Genomic DNA, 20,699 nt, shown 5'->3' on the forward strand with positions numbered 1-20,699 from the left:
GAGGAAAGAGAGGGTGTGTGGCCTGGCCTCTGTTGCTGGGGCAGCCGCCCATTCTGGGCCCAGCCCCATGGGCTGAGAGACAGTGGCCCCCGACCAGGGCAGAGTTGTGCTGGGGGCAGGTGTTGGCGGCCTCCTGCAGCCCCATGTCCCTCCAGGACCCAGCCCTGAAGCTGTGCCTCGTCCAGAGCGTGTGCATGGCCAGCCAGGCCATTTGCAGCAGCGCGCAAGCCAGCTCCTTCCACTTCTCGCGGAAAGCAGAGCTGGTGGCACAGATGATGGTGAGTGCTGGGTGGGGCCTGGCCAGGTCCTGGGGCAGCTTCCGGGGCGCTGATGCAGACGGGAGGTGGGCCTGGGGAGGACTGGGAGGCACATGCACAAGGGGCCCCAGCACCTGCATGGGTTGAGGGACAGAGTTGGCTTGAAGCCTATGCCTGAGTGCGAGGAAAGCTGGTGCTTCGGCCAAGGACTGAGTCACATGGCTGCCTCCTCCAGGAGTTCATCAAGGCAGAGCCCCCAGACTCCCTGAGAACACCCATTCGGAAGAAAGCCATGCTCGCCTGCACTTACCTGGTGTATCCTTTCCTCCAGGCGTGTGAGCCTGTCTGCATGTGACGGCCTGTCTGTGTGTGCGCTCTGGGCTAGGGGTGTGGCTGGGTCTAGAGAGGCCCTCGGCCCTTAACTTGTGGCTCAGCCCCTTGGAGCCAGCGCTGGAGGAGCAGGCACGGTCGGACATGATCCACGGCTGTCTGCACAGCGTCATGGCCGTGGTGCCTGGGCCCGAAGGGGAGGATGGCGACCAGGAGGTATCACCGCGTGTCCCTCGCTGCAGACCTGCATCTGTGGGGGGCAGTGGGAAGGCCACGGTGGGCGGTGGGGTCACCAGTGGGGCCAGCACCTGGTCTTCTTCCAGTCCCTGTACCTGGACACCACGCACGCCCTTGAGGATCTGCTGACGAGCCTCCTCCGGCGGAACATGACCCCCCAGGGCCTGCAGATCATGGTGGAGGTGTGCAGTGGGTGTGCACTGCCCTGGGAGGGTGGCGCCTCACCTAGCAGCCAGCCCCCAACCTGTTTCTCCTGGCCCTCCCTGCCATGGGGGCACCACAGGGACAGCTGGTGCTCTCTTCTTATGTGGGAGGTCTGTGAGGGGGCGGGTGGCACCTTCTCCTGCCTGAGCAGCTGTGCAGGTGGGGCAGCCCTGACCCAGATGGAGCCTGTTTTCTGCTCCCCTCACCATCGCATGCTGCCGGGATGAAAAGACACTGCAGGTGCCCCCGATGTGAGCTCCTGACCATCTGGGGCCATCGAGATGACAGAATGGGCAGGTGGTGGCCGTGCTGTGTCCTTTCCTGCCCTTTCAGCACTGCAGGGGGCTGGGGCAGGACCGGCCCGCTTCTAGGAACACCCTGTCCCTCTGTAGTCCTGACTCACTCTGGGTCCACCTGGGGTAGCCATGTCTATGAGCCAGGCCAGCAGGACAGAGTGAGGGGGCAGGGTGAGTGGCAGCGGTGACCTGCTCTGCCTTGGCCCGCTGGCCCCAGCAGCTGGGAAGGGTGGCCTGGCAGGGACACTGACCCACCATAGCACATAGGCTCCTGTTTCGTGGGCTGTCCCCAAGCTGGCGCCTGTGTGAAGCCCCCTCTTCCGCAGCACCTGAGCCCGTGGATCAAGTCCCCAAGGGGCCACGAGCGGGTGCGGGCGCTTGGCCTGAGCGCCTGCCTGCTGCGGTTCTTCCTGGAGCACCTGCACATCAGTGTGAGTACCCCACGGCGCCCAAACAGCCGCTGCCCTGTCCCTGGGACTGGCCCCGTGGCTTGGGGACCGCTGTGTGTGACTCTGGTCCCAAAGCACCCTTCCTCTGGCTGCTGCCCTGGCTCATCCTGCATTCTAGTGAGGCTCATGGTTCTCTTTCTGGAGATGTGGATGGAGGACCCATCAGAGCCAGGAATTGTCCTCAGGGCCCCTCAGAGTTGAGTCCGCTGGATCCTTCTCCTCAGGAGCCCACGCGTTAGCCTGGATTAGTGTGTGATGTGTTCCCCAAGTGAGGGAAGGGTGATGGGGATGTGGTGTGAAAGGAGAAAATGAGGACGTTTGAGGCAGAAGAAGCAGTCTGGGCAAAGACGGGGACCCGCACGCATGGCATGTTGTAGAAAAGGCCAGTGCTGTGGGGGAGGGGGAGGGAGAGGGAGGGGAGGGGCTTGTTCCAAGACCTGGTTGCTTGCCATGACTTGAGTGTCCGCTGAGACTGAGTTGTGACGCTTTTTCAGAATCTCACAGTTGTTCTCACAAGGCCATTAGTCCAGGTGATTTTAGGGTAAATTTGACACAGTCCTAAAATATTCCTGTTGCAATTTTGATGGGAATTGCATGGAATTGATGGGTTGACTTGTTGAGCAATAGCATCTTTTAATAATGGGTCTTGCCAATCCAGGTCCTTAGGCCCGTCAGAAACACTGGATAGTCGCTGCATGTAGCGTGTTCTGGGTTAGAGGTTTTGTTGTCATTGTTGGGGTAACGTTTCTTCAATTTTATTTAATAATTGCTTATTGCTGGTATGTAAGAAAACTATGTATTTTTTTGATACTTAGAAACTGGGGAGCCGGCCCCGTGGCTTAGTGGTTAAGTGCGCGTGCTCCACTGCTGGCGGCCCGGGTTCAGATCCCGGGCGTGCACCAACACACCACTTCTCCGGCCATGCTGAGGCCGCGTCCTACATACAGCAACTAGAAGGATGTGCAGCTATGACATACAACTATCTGCTGGGGCTTTGGGGGAAAAACAAATAAATAAAATCAAAAAAAAAGAAAAAAGAAAAGAAACTGGGTGGTTGATAAGATTCCTTTGTTATTTATTTATTTATTTTGTGAGGAAGATCAGCCCTGAGCTAACATCTGTGCCAATCCTCCTCTTTTTGCTGAGGAAGACTGGCCCTGAGCTAACATCTATTGCCAATCCTCCTTTTTTTTTTTTTTTTTTTTTTTCCTTTTTCTCCCCAAAGCCCCAGTAGGTACTTGTATGTCATAGTTGCACATCCTTCTAGTTGCTGTCTGTGGGACGCCGCCTCAGCATGGCCGGACAAGCGGTGCATTGGTGCGTGCCCAGGATCCGAACCCGGGCCGCCAGTAGCGGAGCGCACGCACTTAACCGCTAAGCCACGGGGCCGGCCCCTCCTTTGTTATTTCTAACGAATTTTTAGGTAATTCTGTTATATTTTTCAGATATAGGATCATATCATTTACAAATGCTGATAATTTTGCCTTTCCCTCCCAACACTCATGCATCTTAGTTCCTTCTGTCATCTAGCACTTCCAGAACAAGGTGAAAACTGGTGGCAGTCCCAAGACTTTACACAGAGTTTCACTGTTAAGCACGATGCTAGATTTCATTGGCAATATATGTATATTTTTTATTATGTTCTGGAAACATCCATCTATTTGTTTTAACGAGGATTTGTATCAGGAACAGATATTGGATGTTTTCAGATATCTATTTGTCATCTATCAGGATGGTTGTAGGCTTTTTCTCTTGTGTTTTTTTTTTTTTTTTTTAATGTACTCGATCTTTCATTCTTTATGTGGCCAGATCTGCAGTGTGTCTTTCTATGGTTTTCGCCTTCTGTGCATGCTTAGACGGGCTTTTCCCACTCACATTCTTTCGTGGCCTATTTTTCACGTAACCCTCGTCCAGCTAGAGTTCGTCTTTGTGCGCTGACGTGGCCTCCTTAAGAGGAAGAGCAGCTGGCCCCGCGGTCCTTTGTCTTGCGCTCCAGCCATCTCTCCCACTGGAAACCCCCACACTGGTGACTCGGGGGGTGAGGAGATGCAGGAGAGCCCTCGGCAGAGCCGTGCGCCCCAGGACGGCCTCACACATGGGAGGCCGATGAGGGGCAGGCGAGGCAGGAAGGCCGAGGGGGTGTGTGTTAGGGTGGGTAGCTGATGCCGCAAGGCCCAGGGCAGGAGGGTGCAGGACCATTTGCCTAGCGCAGGGTGGGGAAGGCTCAGTATTTGAGGAGAGAAGAAAAGGCTCTGAAAGATGGGACCAGGAACCAGTTAGGATGAAAGGAGTCTCATGTAGTCCCCTCACCTGAGAGGGGGTTTGCCTTCTAGGGAAGGGGACTTCCCGCAGCTGAATCAGTAGAGCCCTACCCCCTCTGCTGCCTGTGGGGACTCCCTCTTAGTCCCCAGATCGTCCCTCTGCCTGCGCACACCTCCTCCCCTCTTAGGGACCGAGGTAGACTGGATATGGTCAGAGCTGAGCTAACGGAGCCCACACGATGGGGTGGGGGGGGATGGGCCAGCCTGCCTTGCAGAGGGAGGAGCTCGCCAGGGCTCATGCTGGCCACAGGGAGGGCCCAGGGCTGTGTAGACGGGGGCTGGCCTCCTGGCCACACTCCAGCCCATATCTGGGTTCAGGTGACACCTGACTAACCCTGGCATCCTCAGGCCCCAGCCATCCTTTCTGGCCCTCTTCCCCAGAGTCCCCACAGCAAACTCTTGTCTGCCTCTCCAGGCCCTGGTGCCCTTCCACAACTTGGGCCTCCTTGTCGGCCTCTTCTCCCCACGGTGTGCGGACCTGTGGCCTGCCACCCGCCAGGAGGCCGTGAGCTGCGTCTACTCCCTGCTCTACCTCCAGCTGGGCTATGAGGGTGAGCCCCTGGCTGGGCAGAGGTGTTGGAGGGATGAGGAGCAGAGTCTGGGCCTCGAGTGGCTGGCATAGGCCTCCACCCAGCTCCATGCTCCCTCCTGCTTCTGCAGGCTTCTCCCAAGACTACCGGGACGATGTGGCCGAGCAGCTCCTCACCCTCAAAGATGGCCTTGTGCACCCCGACCCTGCTGTCCTCCTTCACACCTGCCACAGCATAGCCCAGGTCCCTGCCAGAGCACCCACCCGGGGAAGGGGGGCCAGCACTGTTTGGAGCAGAGAGGGGCTCTCACATTAGCACCGTGTGTTTCGTGGGCTCTGCAGGGCGCCGGGACAGGGCGCACCATGGGGCCAGTGGGCCTGGGGTGCAGGGACGGGGCGCATGGGCACGTTTCATTCAGAGAATGAGCTGTCTGGACTACCTCTGACAGCTCTACCTCCGTCACCCTCCTGCACTCCCTGGGCTCCTCCCTTGGGCCCAGCAGGGAGGATGTGGTTAGGAGCTCCGCTCCTGGCTCCAAGGGGTTGAGAAAGCTGCCCCTAGCCCACAGCCCCCAAGCCAGGGAGGTGCTGTTGTTCCATTTGGTGCCCACCCCACTGGCTCCTAGCCAGGCTACAGTCTTGGGGGGGGTGCTCCTGCGCGTGGGCCATCCCACCCTGGCACCCTGGCAGGATCTCCTGAAGGCGCGCAGGGCCTGGAAGAGGGCAAGGAAGGCTGGAGGAGGGACGTGAGACAGGAGATGGTGTCAGCCCTTCCCAGAATCTCAGCCCCTGGGATGTTATGGCAGGGATGCTGACGCCGCCCTCTCTGTTCTCCTGACACAACTGTCCTCCTAGATTATTGCGAAGCGCCTCCCGCCAGATCAACTCATCAGCCTCTTGCTAACCATGTTTGAGAGCCTGGGAGACCCTGACAAGAACTGCTCCCGAGCTGCTACTGTCATGATCAACAGCCTGCTGAAGGAGCGGGGCAACATGCTCCTGGAGAAGGTGAGGCCCGTGGGGCTGGGGCATGGTGCAGGTGTGGCTTGGTCTGGGCGGGGTGTCTATGAGCAGGACCTAGGCCAGCAGAGGTAAGCTGGAGCTCCCCCTCGCCTCCCCTGCTTTGCCCCTATCCCTGTGGGGCTGATAGGGAAAATTTTTCTCTTCTGTTTGAAGACAGAGGTTAGAATTTGGCAAAAGTAACTGCTGAGGAATTAAGGGGAGAAAAGGAAATGTAAAGGAAATGCAGGTGTGGAAGTGTGCCAAGCTGGCGGCGGGCAGTGGGTGAACTCCCTGCTCCTGTTTTTGGCAAGGTCACAGGCCTGAGGTTACCAAGGGCCTGCATGGAGAGTCCTGCAGCGGGCTGGCCCACAGAGGCTGTTGCTAGGACACCCAGGTGCTGCACTGCTGTTACCCCATCACCTCAGCCTCCTCTCTGGGCGTAAGCTCAGGTGGCTGTCCACATAGTTGTTCCCAAACGTGCCTTGGCAGCGACTCTGTCAGATGCGTGTGAAGCCACAGCTGAAATGCACGGCCCTGCGCTCTGGTCCTTCTAGGTCTGAGGGCCACTCCAAGGGCCAGGTGGCTTCTAGAGCGCATGCCCGTGAGTCCTTTCCAGGCAGACGGCAGGCAGGGTCCCTGTTTGCCTGGAGGGAGGTTTTAAGTTCCGTGTTGAAGTGAAGCATACCAGCAGAGAAGTGAGTGGACTTGTCCTAAGTACGGGGCCCAGGGAGTTCGCACAGACAGGCAGGAGCTGAGCGTCCCACAGCTCCTGATCCCCTGTGCCCCCAGTCGATGCCCCAGGGGGTGCCCCCACCTCCCTGCATTACGGAGCTTGGCCTGGTTTGTACCTGTCAACTTAAAAAGCAAGCTTGCCTTTTATTTTATCCTGAAAAGGACTTTATTTGGGAATAGCCAAAATAATTGCAAGTTGGGATGTGCATGCTATAGCAAACCATAGGCAAATCCAGAGAACAAAGGAGGGGAGCTGCCTTTGTAGAGAAAAAGGGGGAGCAGAGAGGGGCTGTTCTAAAGGAAAGACCCTTTGGGAAAGTAGCAGTTCAGGGGGGCAACGGCTTCTCATTGGCTGAGCTGTGGTGTTTCTAATTGGCTGGGCTGTTGCCTGGTGGAGAGAGAAATCTTCCTTCATAGTAAAGAAGTTTTACTTCCTGTGGAAGAAGGAGGCACCTCTCTTCCTGTTTGGTGTTATTGATGGTGTGTGATGGGGCTGAGAGCTCCTTCTACAGGCCTTCCTAACTCCAATTTAGTTAAGGTTTCTTTTATTAACTTTCACATTTTTCCCTTTTGATAAAGATCTTTCTCTGAAAGCATCACTGATCAACAGTCAGGTTCTCTGCACATAGTGGTTTTGTCCCTCAGTGCCAGGACGGACCTTTCCTGGTTGTCGTGTCCCACATTGGAGGGAAAGTGCATGGTGGTTGGAAACCATTTAAGCCACATTGAGTAACACGGAAGGTTAGGAGGGAGAACTCTCAGGCATTTCCCATCTAAAGTCTGTTTTCTCCAAGGCCTTGGAGATCATCTTGAAGTGCTGAGATAGCATCACCTTATTAGGTACGTTATTTCTACAGAGCTTCAACAGGCAATAGGTACAGAACTTCACAACAAGTAGACAGAGTAAGATTAAGAGCAATACTATAAGCCCAGTTTGCAGATGGTCCTAAACCAGGAGCCCAGACCTGAAGGTACCAGCTGAACAAATCAAAAGACTGGATTGTTAGGGGAAATTGGTTGTAGCCACTGTGCTTGCTCTCTAACCTCATGTAAGTGGGTTGTCACTTCCCCAGAGGCACTTATCCATGTGCACCAGGAGGCGTTCGCCACTGCACAGACACAGCGAGTAGATAATCGAGGGCTACACGATTACCCAAGACCACCTTGGCCAATAAGTTAAGTGACCATTGCTGAGCTGAAACTGCTTTGGCTGTTGAGTCAGCCAGCTCTTCTAGAGTCAGGGAGAGATTCCTGATCATTTGTTCATTGCCACTCACTCTGATCCACAGGAAGAAAGTTCTTCCAACAGAGGCAAACCCAACGTCACATATACCTCCTAGAAGTTCTCATTTAGGGTGACTATGGGGATTTAATGGGAGAGACCAATGAGAGGTCTCTGGTTATGCAGAGAGAACAGGACAGTGATTACAGCAAGGGCACGCTGTCCTTGTATTCTCCAGCTGTCAAGGCAATGAGTTGCCCAAGCATAAAGGCCATTACTGAATCCTCCACAGATGAAGACATAACCTTCATGGGGGTGTACATAAGGCCCCCGCATAAGTGATAGCATCTATAGACTGTTCATCAGCATAGAGGCATTAGCATTATATAACCAAGTCTCAGATACTATGCTGTTACACACCAAGAGGTTGCCTAAATACATGGATATATCAAGAAATTTACAGGGGCTGGCCCGGTGGCGTAGCAGTTAATTGCGCGCACACTGCTTCGGTGGCCCAGGGTTCGCAGGTTCGGATCCCGGGCACGCACTGACGCACCACTTGTCAAGCCATGCTGTGGTAGCATCCCATATAAAGTAGAGGAAGATGGGCACAGATGTTAGCCCAGGGTAATCTTCCTTAGCAAAAAAAGAGGAGGATTGGCATCAGGTGTTAGTTCAGGGCTAGTCTTCCTCACACACACACACACAAAAAAAAAACAGAAGAAAAAGAAGAAATTTACAGATGGCCTGGGTTACATTGGCGGCTCCACAGAATTTTTCATAAAAATATTCAAAAGATCTTGTTTTCTCCTCCCTAGATTGGGTCAAATTAAAGCATGGGACAAGTTTAAGCTGGCTTAGCACCCTGAGTCAGTAAAATGGGCCAGCAGATCAATTTCGACAAACAATAGCATCTAGAACCCCAGTGAAACTACTTATAGGGTGAACTAAGGGGTCATTACTGTCTTGGACAGACTGCGGTTTCTGATGGGAAATTCAGCAATCAGAGAGGTTTCCCCCTTTTGCAAGGGATTGGGAAATGCAGACAAGGGCATTGTCCCTCCAGGAAAGGGAGAGAGAAAATAAAGTAAGAAACAACAGTGGTAAGAGGGTGTACAAGCCTGGTCCAGTCATCTCGGGAAAGCTGTCTGCCTCAGATATCAGCTGCTTCTCTTCCTGGTCAATGTGATCTGGAGTCTCCAGCGTTTGTGAAGGACCAGATGTCAGGTGGAGCCTTCTCCAGCTGTGAGAGGTGCACCCAAGGCTTGAGTCTCTGAAGTTTGGCTGCCATGTGGGTAGTGAGGAGGACCTGGTACAGCCCCTTCCAAGGAGATTTCAAGGTAGTAAGATTGGAAATGTCAGTTTGGAGTATTGTAGCCAGACATTTAAGGAAACTAGAAGAATTAGGATCCAGTCGAGCTTACAGGTATAACAAAACCTTAAAGACAATTAATAGGACTAGAATTTAATATCTACAAAGGTGCAAACATTAATTTCTCTCTCTATTTTATTATTATTAACCCCCATCATTTATTAAAGATAATCATAGTAAAACTAATTTGTTTGTATTAAACTTGGCCTGATTACTTATATAAATGCAGCAAGAATAGTGATTGACCATATAAGCTCTTTTTTAAGATTGCTTTGCTGGAACCTTGTAAGCAAGGTACTAGGCTGATTTTCCAAGCAGTTCCTTAAAGCTGTCTGGTCACGTCTGGATCTGTGTACGTCTTTCTTGAATATAACAGTCTAGTCAAAGCCTTGGTAATGTAGCCAATACTTTCTATGGTGTCCTGTTACAAGGAGAACAGACCTTCACTGAACCCATGCAAATACATACATTGTCATGAAAAGAATACTTAAGGGATCATGTAGAGAGAAAAAGATAAATGTTTCAACCCTTGTTGCAAAGATACACTTGACCAAATTGCTGTAAGTTATAGGTAGCTTAAAGGAGAGAAGAAAAAGTGGTCCCTTACATCTGGAAAACTAAACATTAAAACTATCAGTCCTCCACTTGAGTTCCAGAAATTCCCACCCAGTTCAGTGTTATGATCTTAAAGTTATCAAAACCTGTATCCAGAGTACTTGTCAAGCTCTTTTCCGTAAGTCTGTTTGAAAATGAAACATATTTGTAAAAGCATCAGAGTAAAACAGTAACTGTAACTGACAAAAGACTTTTTTTTTTTTTTTTTAAAGGCAATGGGTAAATACAATTGACAAGAAAATTTGGGTATTTTTGTACGTTCAGATAGTAGCTAGAATTACAGGTGATAACATTATATTAGGACATATCAGATGTTTAGGAACTTTATACAATTTCTGGAACACTTTTTAGTAACATTCACCCAAATAATATAACCTAAAAAGGTTTATTATCATTTATTCAACCATGCTTCTCATGTAATTTGACATACCAAATAATCCTAACTAGTGTAATATCTTTCTTTTTATAAGGAGAGGGAATAAATATTTTGAGATGTCCCAGGTGCCCCTTGGAAAATTCCAAAGTTACATCCTGGTAGAAAAGTTGTCATTTAGAATTTGAATATTTTGGAAAGCTTATCAGAAATATCAGAAGGTTTGGACACTTGAGAAATAGGATCACAGATCATTATGAAATAATACTTAAGTATCTATTTGACCAAAGTAACAATAACAGGTTTCTAAGGCAAATACAAAAGGTTACATAGTTGTAAGCCAATCTTAACTCCTCCAATACCAAGAAGACTCAGTTCTCTTAGGTAATTAAATACCTGATAGAAACAACACAGGAAATTATTTTGACAAAACACAAAATCTCTGTTTTCTAGGCATATTGCTCGAAGGTAAAGAAGCTTTTGCAATCTGTTATCAAGAGCTGACCAATAGCCCAAGAAAACTTTGCCCTCTTAACAGAAAAAAAAGCTAAATTTTAAGTTTGCATCAGCTTATTTTGATATTAAAATTTATTCCTTCCAATCTTAGCCAGTCCTGACCACTCATAAAATTCTTTTCCCAAGATCCCTTTCCATAAACCTTCTAAAACTTTCTTTTTACTTTCAGATTTTGTCCTATTTTTTCTTCTTTCCTGTTCCAAAATAATCAGCCTCTCTTTAAAACAAAATTACTTTCTTTTCCCTCAACAGAATGCATTTGCATTTCTCATACCTCCTTTTACCAAAACACACATCCTACTTTCCTTGTATACAGAGATGTTTCCCTTTTTGTTTCTAGTAGCTTTAATTACACATATTAGAATTCTTAACTATTAGAATCCCAAATTCCTAGTGAAAGCTAAAGAAGTAAGCAATTGTGGACAGCCAGACATATAAATATGTTTCATAATTTCTAGGAGTATATGCCCTTTGAATAGTGCAATCTTTCAGTGTGGCGCAAGACATGGTTACTAACAGACCCAAATTTATCTTTAGTTTCTTTGCAGTTGGAAGCCAAAAGATAAACCTATGTTCAGTAATTAATGTTTTAGTATTTTATCTTGTTTGGAAAATGATTTAGGTATTCAATGACTATCCATTATTTAGTTTAACTTAATATAAACTTTGATCTTATTTACTTTTATTTTAATTACTTGCTTTTAACAATCATGCTTGGATTAGACATTAAATAGCCAATCATCATCCAAAGTTACTTTCTTGGTGACAAATTTTATAACAGACAGGATCAGCCCACTTGACTAGTAAACCTAGGCAGACAGAAAGTTCCACATTTGCATTACACCCAATACTAACAACTCTGAAGACAAGCCTGTTTTTCACTTACACCAACAACCTTAAGCTCACTTTTATTTACTAAAGGTTAATTCTAGATCACGTGAACTTGAAAAGCATTTTATTTATTATTATTTTTTTTTATAATTTTATTTATTTATTTTTCCTCCAAAGCCCCAGTAGATAGTTGTATGTCATAGTTGCACATCCTTCTAGTTGCTGTATGTGGGACGCGGCCTCAGCATGGCCGGAGAAGCGGTGCGTTGGTGCGCGCCTGGGATCTGAACCCAGGCCGCCAGCAGCAGAGCGCGCGCACTTAACCACTAAGCCACGGGGCCGGCCCCATTGAAAAGCATTTTAGTTTCTATTATATTTCTGAGATTCAGGAATCCCTAATTTATAAGCACTTAATTTCAAGCCAATTAAATAGAGCTTTTACAAATCAATTCTAGCAATACCATCCAGAGGTAGAAAAATATCACATCTCTATAACATACATACATAGACACACAGACAGACATAAATAGAGATCTCATAGCTTTTGTTTTAAAACTTTAGTTATATCTCAGGTACAAAAGTCAAAGGAATAGTTGAATCCAGACTGTATTTCTGGCAGATGGACTAAGGTAAGGTTACTTGTTCAGGTGGCCAAAGTCTTTCACTAAAGATTTTTATTTGCATGCTGTAAGTCTCCTTTTAGAGCTTATTTTGGAGTCATTTTGTCTAGTATCAAAAGTCTAGGGTAATTGCTCTTTGAATTTTTCCTTCTAGTTCTTTATTTGCTCCAGTTAACTTAGAAATAGTAGTTAGAGGGTTAGCATTTGACTCCTCAGAGTGTCTGGATATAAAGGGGCAGGTTTTCACAGAGAGGAAGAAAGGAAGGTGGCACCAGGGGCGCAGCCTGGGCACAAGGTGGCTGCTGGGGCGGAGTCTGAGACAAGGAGTCTGGGAGACAAACAAGATGGCAGCTGAGACAGAGAGGAAAGGGGGGAGCACGAGGCTTCAGAAGCCATTTTGTTCTCTCTCAGTTGTTTCAGCTGATTTAGACAAGGTATCTTGTAGTGAGGCAATTTTAGAGCTTTGTGTGTATCCAGAAGCCCCCAGGCAACAATGAAAATAGACATACCACTTGTTTTGCTTAATTTTAGAGCCATGGTCTTTCCATTTGGTTTTAAGAAAAGCTAGTTTGCGGAGATCGAAAGTTCCCCATAATGGCCATGGCAATTCTGGGCTGCTTTTGGTGTGTTTGGCCCACTTAGTTAAAAATACACATGTCGGGGGCCCAAAGTTCTTAAACATAAACCTGGCCAGGGCCCCTAAAGGGTTTCCCTCAGAACATTTAGGTGACCGGGTTCTCACTTTTGCAATTTCCTCTGAAAACCCAAGAAAGCTGCTAGAGTCCTAGCCCTGATCCATGAAGGAATCTAAAAACAAAAGAAAGTTGCTGGATTCCCAGCCCTGCTTCCAAAAGGAATCTGAAAACCAAAGAAAAACTGGATTTTCAGTAAGCCTGAGCCCCAAAAGGAACTGAGCACTCACCAAGGACTACGCCTTGAACCTGGAGGACAAAGTCCCTCCCCATGAGGACAGAGCCTCTCTGGATCCCAAATAAAATCTGAGAGCTCAGAACACAAAGGGAGTGGAGCTCAAAATCCAAGAAGAGACTCATCAAACTGAAAGCAGGTGACACCTCACAGTCACGATGAGCACAAGGGGCTCCGTGCAGGTACCCCACTCGATTCTGGAGTCACTGTCTCTTGGGGGATTGCCTCATTTGGATCCCACTCTTCTGACACCACATATGTCAACTTAAAAAGCAAATTTGCCTGTTTTTTAATCTCAAAATGAGTTTATTTGGGAATAACCAAAAGAATTCCAGTTCGGGATGTGCACGCTATGGCAAACCATAGACAAATCCAAAAAACAAGGGAGGGGAGCTGCTTTTATAGAGAAAAAGAGGGAGCAGGGAGGGGCTGTTCTAAAGGAAAGTCCATTGGGGGAAAGTAGCAGTTCAGGGCGGCAATGGCTTCTCACTGGCTGAGCTGCAGCGTTTCTCATTGGCTGAGCTGTGGTGTTTCTCATTGGCTGGGCTGCTGCCACGTGGGGAGAGAAATCTTCCTTCATAGTCAAGTAGTTGTACTTCCCGTCTGAGATGCAGGCTTCTCTCTTCCTTGTTGGTGTGACTGAAGGTGTGTGACGGGGGTGAGAGCTCCTCCTGCAGGCCTTCCCGACTCCAGTTTAGTTACGATTTCTTCTGTTAATTTCTACATGCCTTGTGTAGATGGAATCATACCATCTGTGCCCTTCTGTCTGGCCCCTCCTGGTACTAGCGTGTGAGATCATGCATGTTGTCGCCTGTGCTGGCGCTTCGTTCATTCACATGTCACTCCTTTGTGTGCATGTGTCACGGTTCTGCCCGCCTTAGTAAACATCTGGGCAGTTCCAGGTCTGGGCTGTCACGAGGCGTGCTGCCGGAGTCCAGGGCCTTTGGACCCAAGGGCACATTTTGGTTGGGGACATACCATCATGTGGCTGTCCCAGGGCTGCCAGATGGCATGCCCGGGCAGGGGACAGTCACCTCCCGCCAGCAGGCGGTGAGGCACTGACACGCCACATCCTTGCCAGCCGTATTTCCTGTCCTTTCCTAAGGGGAATGTAATGGCTTCACATGAAAGTTGTTTTTTTTTTTTAATTGAATTGTTTATTTATTTATTTTTTTGTGAGGAAGATCAGCCCTGAGCTAACATCCATGCCAATCCTCCTCCTCCCTTTTTCAGTAGATAGCCGCATGACGTAGTTGCACATCCTTCCAGTTGCTGCATGCGGGACGCAGCCTCAGCATGGCCAGAGAAGCGGTGCGTCAGTGCGCGCCCGGGATCCGAACCCGGGCCGCCAGTAGCGGAGCGCGTGCACCCAACCGCTAAGCCACAGGGCCGGCCCCACAGGAAAGTTTAATTTTTGTTTCCCTGGTGGCCCATGAAGTTGAACACTTGTGCCCATGGTTGTCCTCTTTTGTGAGGATGCTGGTCTTTTGCCCATTTTTCTTCTGAGTTGTCTGTGCTTTTCCTATTCATTTGTAGAATTACTTTATATATTCTGGATACAAGTCCTCTATTGGATATATGTATATCACAAATATCTTCTTAGGGAGGGATGAGCAGGATTTGCTGATGGAGAAGAGGGGAGGTCGTTGGCGGAAGGGGCGTGTGCCAAGGGAGCTGAGTGTGGTGTGTAGCCTGGAGAAGGCAACTGTGTCCTCAGAGGGCCCTTGGCCAGGGCCGAGGGTGTGGAGCTGCTGGCAGAGTCAGGACCTGGGAGGGGAGCATGGCAGGAGTGTGGCAGAGGGCACAGCCGTGATAGGCAGGGTGTGCCAGGTGAAGGTCGGATTATATTTTGCGTTCAGTGGGGCTCCCCAGGTTGGATTTGAGGGGTGGCTCTGTGCAGGTGGAGGGGCCAGACCAGGCTGGAGACAGTGGCCACTGGTGGTCCTGGTGTATGTATGTGTACAGCACATGTGGTTTATCCAGTCCTCCATCAGTGGACACTTAGGTTGCTTCCCCTATTGACTATTGTGAATAATGCTATGAACATGGGCAGGGAAATATCTCTTTAAGATCCTGTTTTCTGTCCTTTTGGATAAATACCCAGAAGTGGGATTGCTGGATCATATGATATTTATATTTTGAATTTTTTGAGGAAGCTCTGTACTGTTTCCCATAGTGGCTGCGCCAATTTACATTCCCACCAACAGTGCACCCACTTCTCCACATCCTTGCTAGCGTTTATGTCTCATCTTTTTGGTAACAGCCATTCTAACAGGTATGAGGTGATAATCTCATTGTGGAGTTTTTTCCGTCCCCAAAGCCCCAGTACATAGTTGTATATCCTAGTTGTAAGCCGTTCTAGTTCTTCTATGTGAGCTGCTGCCACAGCATGGCTACTGACAGATGAGTGGTGAGGTTCCATGACCAGAAAGCAAACCCAGGCTGCCAAAGCAGTGAGCACCAAACTTTAACCACTAGGCCATCGGGGCTGGCTCTCATTGTGGTTTTGATTTGCAGTTCCCTGATGATGTGTGATGGTGAGCACCTTTTCATATGCTTGTTGGCCATTTGTATGTCTTCTTTGGAGAAATGTGTATTCATGTCCCTTGTTCATTTTTAAATCAGGTTATTTGATTTTTTGTGGTTGTTGAGTTGTGAGAGTTCTTTGTATATTCTGAATATTAACCCCTTATCAGATATATGATTTGCAAATATTTTCTCCCATTCTGTAGGTTGCCTTTTCACTCTGTTGATTGTGTCCTTTGATGCATAAAATTTTCTGTATTTGATGATGTCCCAGATGTCTATTTTTGCTTTTGTTGCCTGTGCTTTTGTGTGTGTGTGTGTGAGGAAGATCAGCCCTGAGCTAACATCCATGCTAATCCTCCTCTTTGCTGAGGAAGACCGGCTCTGAGCTAACATCTATTGCCAAGCCGCCTCCTTCTTTTTCTCCCCCCAAAACCCCAGTAGATAGTTGTCTGTCATAGTTGCACCTCCTTCTAGTTGCTGTATGTGGGATGCGGCCTCAGCATGGCCGGAAAAGCGGTACGTCTGTGCGCGCCCGGGATCCGAACCCGGGCCGCCAGTAGTGGAGCATGCGCACTTAACTGCTAAGCCACGGGGCCGGCCCCTGTTGTTGCCTGTGCTTTTGATGTTATATCCAAGAAATCATTGCCAAATTTGATGTCATGAAGCTTTTCCCCTGTTTCCTTCTAGGAGTTTTATAGCTTTGGGTCCACCTGTTCTTGACAAATCCAGGCTCCTCTCCAGGGGCCCGGCATCCTGAGCTGGGTGCTGGGCTCTCAGGGAGCTGCTTTTTGTGCAACAGAGCTGCCGAGCTGTCTCCTTCCTAGCTCAGGTTCAGACAGTGCTCACCACCCACACCCGCGGGAATGGTGTTCCTGACGCCTGGGCTCATACTTGGAGCATGTCTGCGACATGCCACCTCTGTCTCACTGGTGACGTGGCATGCTAGCTTCTGTCTCCACAGGGGTCATGGCAGGCCACCATTCTCTTTGCTGCCCTAGACACCTTGGCAGGGGGACCTCTTAGAGACACCTGGACACTGTTGGACTTTGAATTTCTCTAACATTGAATCAGAAAATGTGGTCCTCGCAGGTGACGTATGACTGGACTGAGCCCTGCTTCTCCCCGCAACATGCGATGATGGTGAAACAGAGCACACTGTAAAACTGGGTGCAGAGGGCAGGACGGGACCCCACAGCAGGCTCCTGCCCTCGGCTGTGTCAAAAGTAGGGGAGGGTCCTTCCGTGGGTTGGAGGGAATGTGCAGAGGAAGCCAAGGAAACAGGAAAGGATAGACTCCACTTAAAACAAGCAGGTGGGAATGGGAAACAGAGGCACCACTGCAGAAATGTCGGGCGGCTCCTCAGAAAGTCAGACCCAGAGTCAGCACACAACCCAGCAGTTCCTAGGCAGGTACCCAAGAGAAAGAAAAATGTGTCCACACCAAGACTCACACACAGTGCTCATAGCAGTGTTATCCATAATAGCCAGACGATGGGAACAGCCCAAGTGTCCATCAATTAATAAATGGATAAATAAAATGTGATCTCTCTACACAATGGAATATTATTCAGCAACAATAAGAATGAAGTACTGGGGCGGGCCCAGTGGTGCAGTGGTTAAGTTCGCACACTCCGCTTCAGCAGCCCAGGGTTCGCAGATTCAGATCCCGGGCACAGACCTATGCACCACTTGTCAAGCCATGCTGTGGCGGTGTCCCATATGAAGTAGAGGAAGATGGGCACGGATGTTAGCCCAGGGCCAACATTCCTCAGCAAAAGGATTGGCAACCGATGTTAGCTCAGGGCTGATCTTCCTCACCAAAAAAAAAAAAAAAAAATGAAGTGCTGACACCTGCTACAATGTGGATGCACCTTGACAACATTGTGCAAAGTGAAAGACACTAGTCACAAAGGCCACGTAGTGTATGAGTCCATTCATATGAAATGTCCAGAACGGCAAATCCACAGAGACGGAAAGTGGATTAGTGGTTGCCAGGGCCTGGGGGAGGGGGAATGGGGTATGCGGTTTCTTTTTGGGATGATGGGAATGTTCTAAAATTGATGGTGGTGATGGTTACACAGCCCTGTGAATATACTAAAAACCACTGAATTGTACACTTATGGTGGTTGAATGATATGGTGTGTGTTATACCTCAGTGAAGCTGTTGTGAAGAAGCGACCTAGACCAAGGGTGACAGGAAGCTACAGGAGCCCCCAGTTGCTCGCCGTGAAGCGCAGGAGCCACAGCCCAGGGGCACGGGCGCCAGGCCGGGAAAGGGGGCCTGGGGCCGGAAGGTGTAGGCTGCAGGCTGAGCCCTGCACAGTGGGCAGCCGGAATGCAGACCCTGGTCCTGGGACTGGAAGGACACTGCTCACCAGTCCAGGGAAGCCAGCAACCTGGCGTGGACGCCATCCCAGACCCCTCCATGCCCGACCACCTGGGCGCCTTTGTCCCAGTTCTTGAGAAGCACAGACTCAGGCTGCTCACAGACACCAGCGGGTTCTAGCTGTTGAAGAAAATATTAGAAAAGATAGACAAACCCACTGACACAATTAGAAAGAAATACCTCTGACAAGACAAGCTATGGGAACAGAGCCAACATCCAAAAAAGCAAAATGCAAAGTGAAAACGGGAGAAGACTGTACACATAAGAGACGTGACAAATAATAAAGTCTGTCGTGAGCAACAGCCTCCTGGGGCACTTAAAACCCGTCACGGAAGGGGCAGGTTTCTGGAAGAATGTTGGTCCCACCAATGTTAATGCAGGAGAGATGGGAAAGTGAAGTGGACTCGTAACCATGAAAGCGACCAAGTGCTCTCGCAAGGCGTCCTCTCACAGTAATCCAGGCCCACGTGCCTTCAGGGGACCACTGCCGCCTCATGGCCAGGAGCCCAGGATAATGGAGAGGAGCTCCTTCCGCTCGCCTCAGTGATGGGTCTGTACCGTTTCAGCAGCGAACACAGACGGGAAGAGCCTAGCTGGTCTGTCCGCGAGTGTCCTGTGCTGGCAGACTAAGGAGCAAGACCCTGGCTCAGCTGGTGCGGGAAAAACTTCTCCAAGTTCAGCACCTCCTTACCGCCAAGACTCCCCTAAGCGGGGAATACAGAAGAAACTATTTAATGTGGCCACAGGGAGATCCTGCAGACCTGTGGCCGCTGTCTTATCAGGGAGACCTAGCTGGGCCGGGACAAGGGGGAGTGTAGGGCAGGGCAAAGAGGTGCAGGTCGTTAGGAAGAGGGCGCTGTGCCCGAGTAATGGAATGCACTGTCTGTACTCGGGGTGATAAAAAGAAAACAAGGTCATTATGTCTACAGATCCTTTGAGAAACGGCATTGTCAGCACCTCTCCCTGAGGCCCAGGCGGCGGCTCTGTCCTGCCCCTGGCAGCACTGGGGAGGTGCAACCCCACACCGGGCACACAGCCCCCTGCACCTCCTTCCCAGCTGAGAACCACACCCATGTCCCCCCCACGCCATTGCAAGCCGTTCCCCTGCATGAGCAAGCATGGGCCTGGCCTGGAAGTTTCCACCATCGGAGCCACGGCCAGTCCCCTCTCACCGCTCCTGCTGCCCAGGTCATCAGGTGGGTTCCTTGGCCAGCCCTGCCCAGGAACCCGGGGACTGGTGGAGCCCACATCTGCCAGCTGCCCCTGTCCAGGGGACTGTGTCCTTGCCAGCACACTGTGTTGTCTGTTTTCACCTCAGACCATGGTGTCTTCCGGCTCTGTGGCCTTGGCAGTGGGGAGTCACTGTGGTCAGACCAGCACCCCCAGTGAGCATGAGGGACCCAGAATAGGGTCTGCTTGCCAGCTGGAGGCTGGTCAGGGGCTGTGGAGCTGGGCCACTGGACTCTGGTGGGCTTGGGAGACTCCCAGGCTGGGGATGGGCTGCCTGCAGCCTCGCTCTGCATGCCCCTTTCTGCCCCCGTTGCCCCACCTGTGGCTTCTGCGGCGGCAGCAGCCTGCAAACCCACCCAAGGCCACGGCGCCTCCTCTCCTGGCCCAGATCCAGCCTCAGTCTGGGATTCGTTTCCCCTTCCCTGTCCTCCTAGTCCCCAGCCCACTGCTCACTGTTTCCTTGCTCAGCGCGGAAGGCTGTGTGGGAGGAGTGGGCAGCCCGTGTGTGTCCTGCCTCCAGCGGCTGGAGGCTGGGTCACCCTGCCTGGGGCCGCGAGGGACCATCGGATCTGTCGGTCTCTGTGCTCATCCCAGCGGCCTTCCCCTCCCGCGCCCTGTGCTCCACACAAGCCCCTGCCCCGCAGGTGCCTCAGCGCTGCCTCCGCCGCCCCGCAGCCCAGCGCGGGCTCATGTCGCTTCCATGTGGAGTCGGGGTCCTTGTTCCAGTCCTGCAGCTTCTCGCTGCCGTGGCCCCTGAGGGCACCGGGCTCCACCTTCTCCCTTCGTCAGGGCCAGCGGTGAGGAGCTCTGGATCTCATAGGACTTCCCACCCCACGGACCCGGCGAGTGGGGCTCATGGCCTGCCGCCCTCCCCAGGGCCCCCTGAGCTTGGGCCACAATGGGACAGCTCCTGGCGCGGGTGTGTGCCCAGGGCCTGACCACCGTGGCCTGTCTGCCTGCAGGTGCCCGAGATTGTGAGCGTGCTGCGCTCCAAGCTGCAGGAGACCCGAGAGGAGCACATCTTGCAGGCCGCGCAGCACAGCGTGTACCTCCTGGCCTCCCAGCACCGTGCAGCTGTGGTGTCCAGCCTCCTGGGCAGCCCCCTGCCCTTTGACAGGTACCTGGTGCCCGCCAGCCTGCTGGAGTGGACAGGGCTGTGGCTGCCTGGGCTCTAAGCCGAGGCCCAGCCCAGACACCAGACTCAGGGCCTCTGCCCTCCTCTGCACCCCAGCTCTTCTGGGTGGGAGTCGCGAGTCCCTGGGGCCCTAGGCTAGGTGGGACACAGGCCCTGGCTGTGGCTCGGCATGCCCTCCTCGGTGGGCCCAGCGCTGCCCGGCAGGCTCTCTGTCAGCCCCAGATGTAAGTGGGCACCCTTGGGTGGCTCTCGCAGGCTCGGCTGTCTGCTTCTCCAGGGCTTGTTCTCTGCGGGGCGTCGCATTATCTGTGAGCAGACCCCGGGGCCGGGCCCCGTCTTTGAGCCAGGGAAGGGTCCTCGACCCCCATGCACCAGCATGTCCCCCCACTCACACTCCCAGCTCCCGAGCTCCCTGCAGTGACCCTTGAAGAGCAGGACTGCTCCCCGCCTGGGGCCTGTGTCCCTGTACTTCTCGTCCCCCACAGCCCTCTCGGGTCACCTCGACCTCCTGTGCGGAGGCCATCTGTGGTCATTGCCATGGTCCTGGCACCTCCAGAGAGCGCGGCCTGCTTTCCGGTGCCGTCCCC

The 20,699-nt window shown here is 51.3% G+C and overlaps 1 protein-coding gene across 8 annotated transcripts in view; it reads left to right on the forward strand.

The window, feature by feature from the left end:
* The window catches only part of MROH1 (maestro heat like repeat family member 1), a 93,700-nt gene that overhangs the window by 62,076 nt on the left and 10,925 nt on the right, over positions 1-20,699 (forward strand). For 7 of the 8 annotated variants that reach the window (XM_058565156.1, XM_058565160.1, XM_058565155.1 and 4 more), the window contains 9 exons: positions 156-278; positions 493-572; positions 692-803; positions 911-1,006; positions 1,651-1,755; positions 4,510-4,645; positions 4,755-4,867; positions 5,479-5,631; positions 19,940-20,094. In XM_058565156.1, the coding sequence (XP_058421139.1) occupies positions 156-278; positions 493-572; positions 692-803; positions 911-1,006; positions 1,651-1,755; positions 4,510-4,645; positions 4,755-4,867; positions 5,479-5,631; positions 19,940-20,094 (1,073 nt within the window). The remainder of the gene's footprint in view (positions 1-155; positions 279-492; positions 573-691; positions 804-910; positions 1,007-1,650; positions 1,756-4,509; positions 4,646-4,754; positions 4,868-5,478; positions 5,632-19,939; positions 20,095-20,699) is intronic. The other variant, XM_058565161.1, reaches the window with a different exon arrangement.

This window comes from Diceros bicornis, chromosome 21 (genome assembly GCF_020826845.1).
Source record: "Diceros bicornis minor isolate mBicDic1 chromosome 21, mDicBic1.mat.cur, whole genome shotgun sequence".
Classification (NCBI taxonomy): Eukaryota; Metazoa; Chordata; class Mammalia; order Perissodactyla; family Rhinocerotidae; genus Diceros; species Diceros bicornis.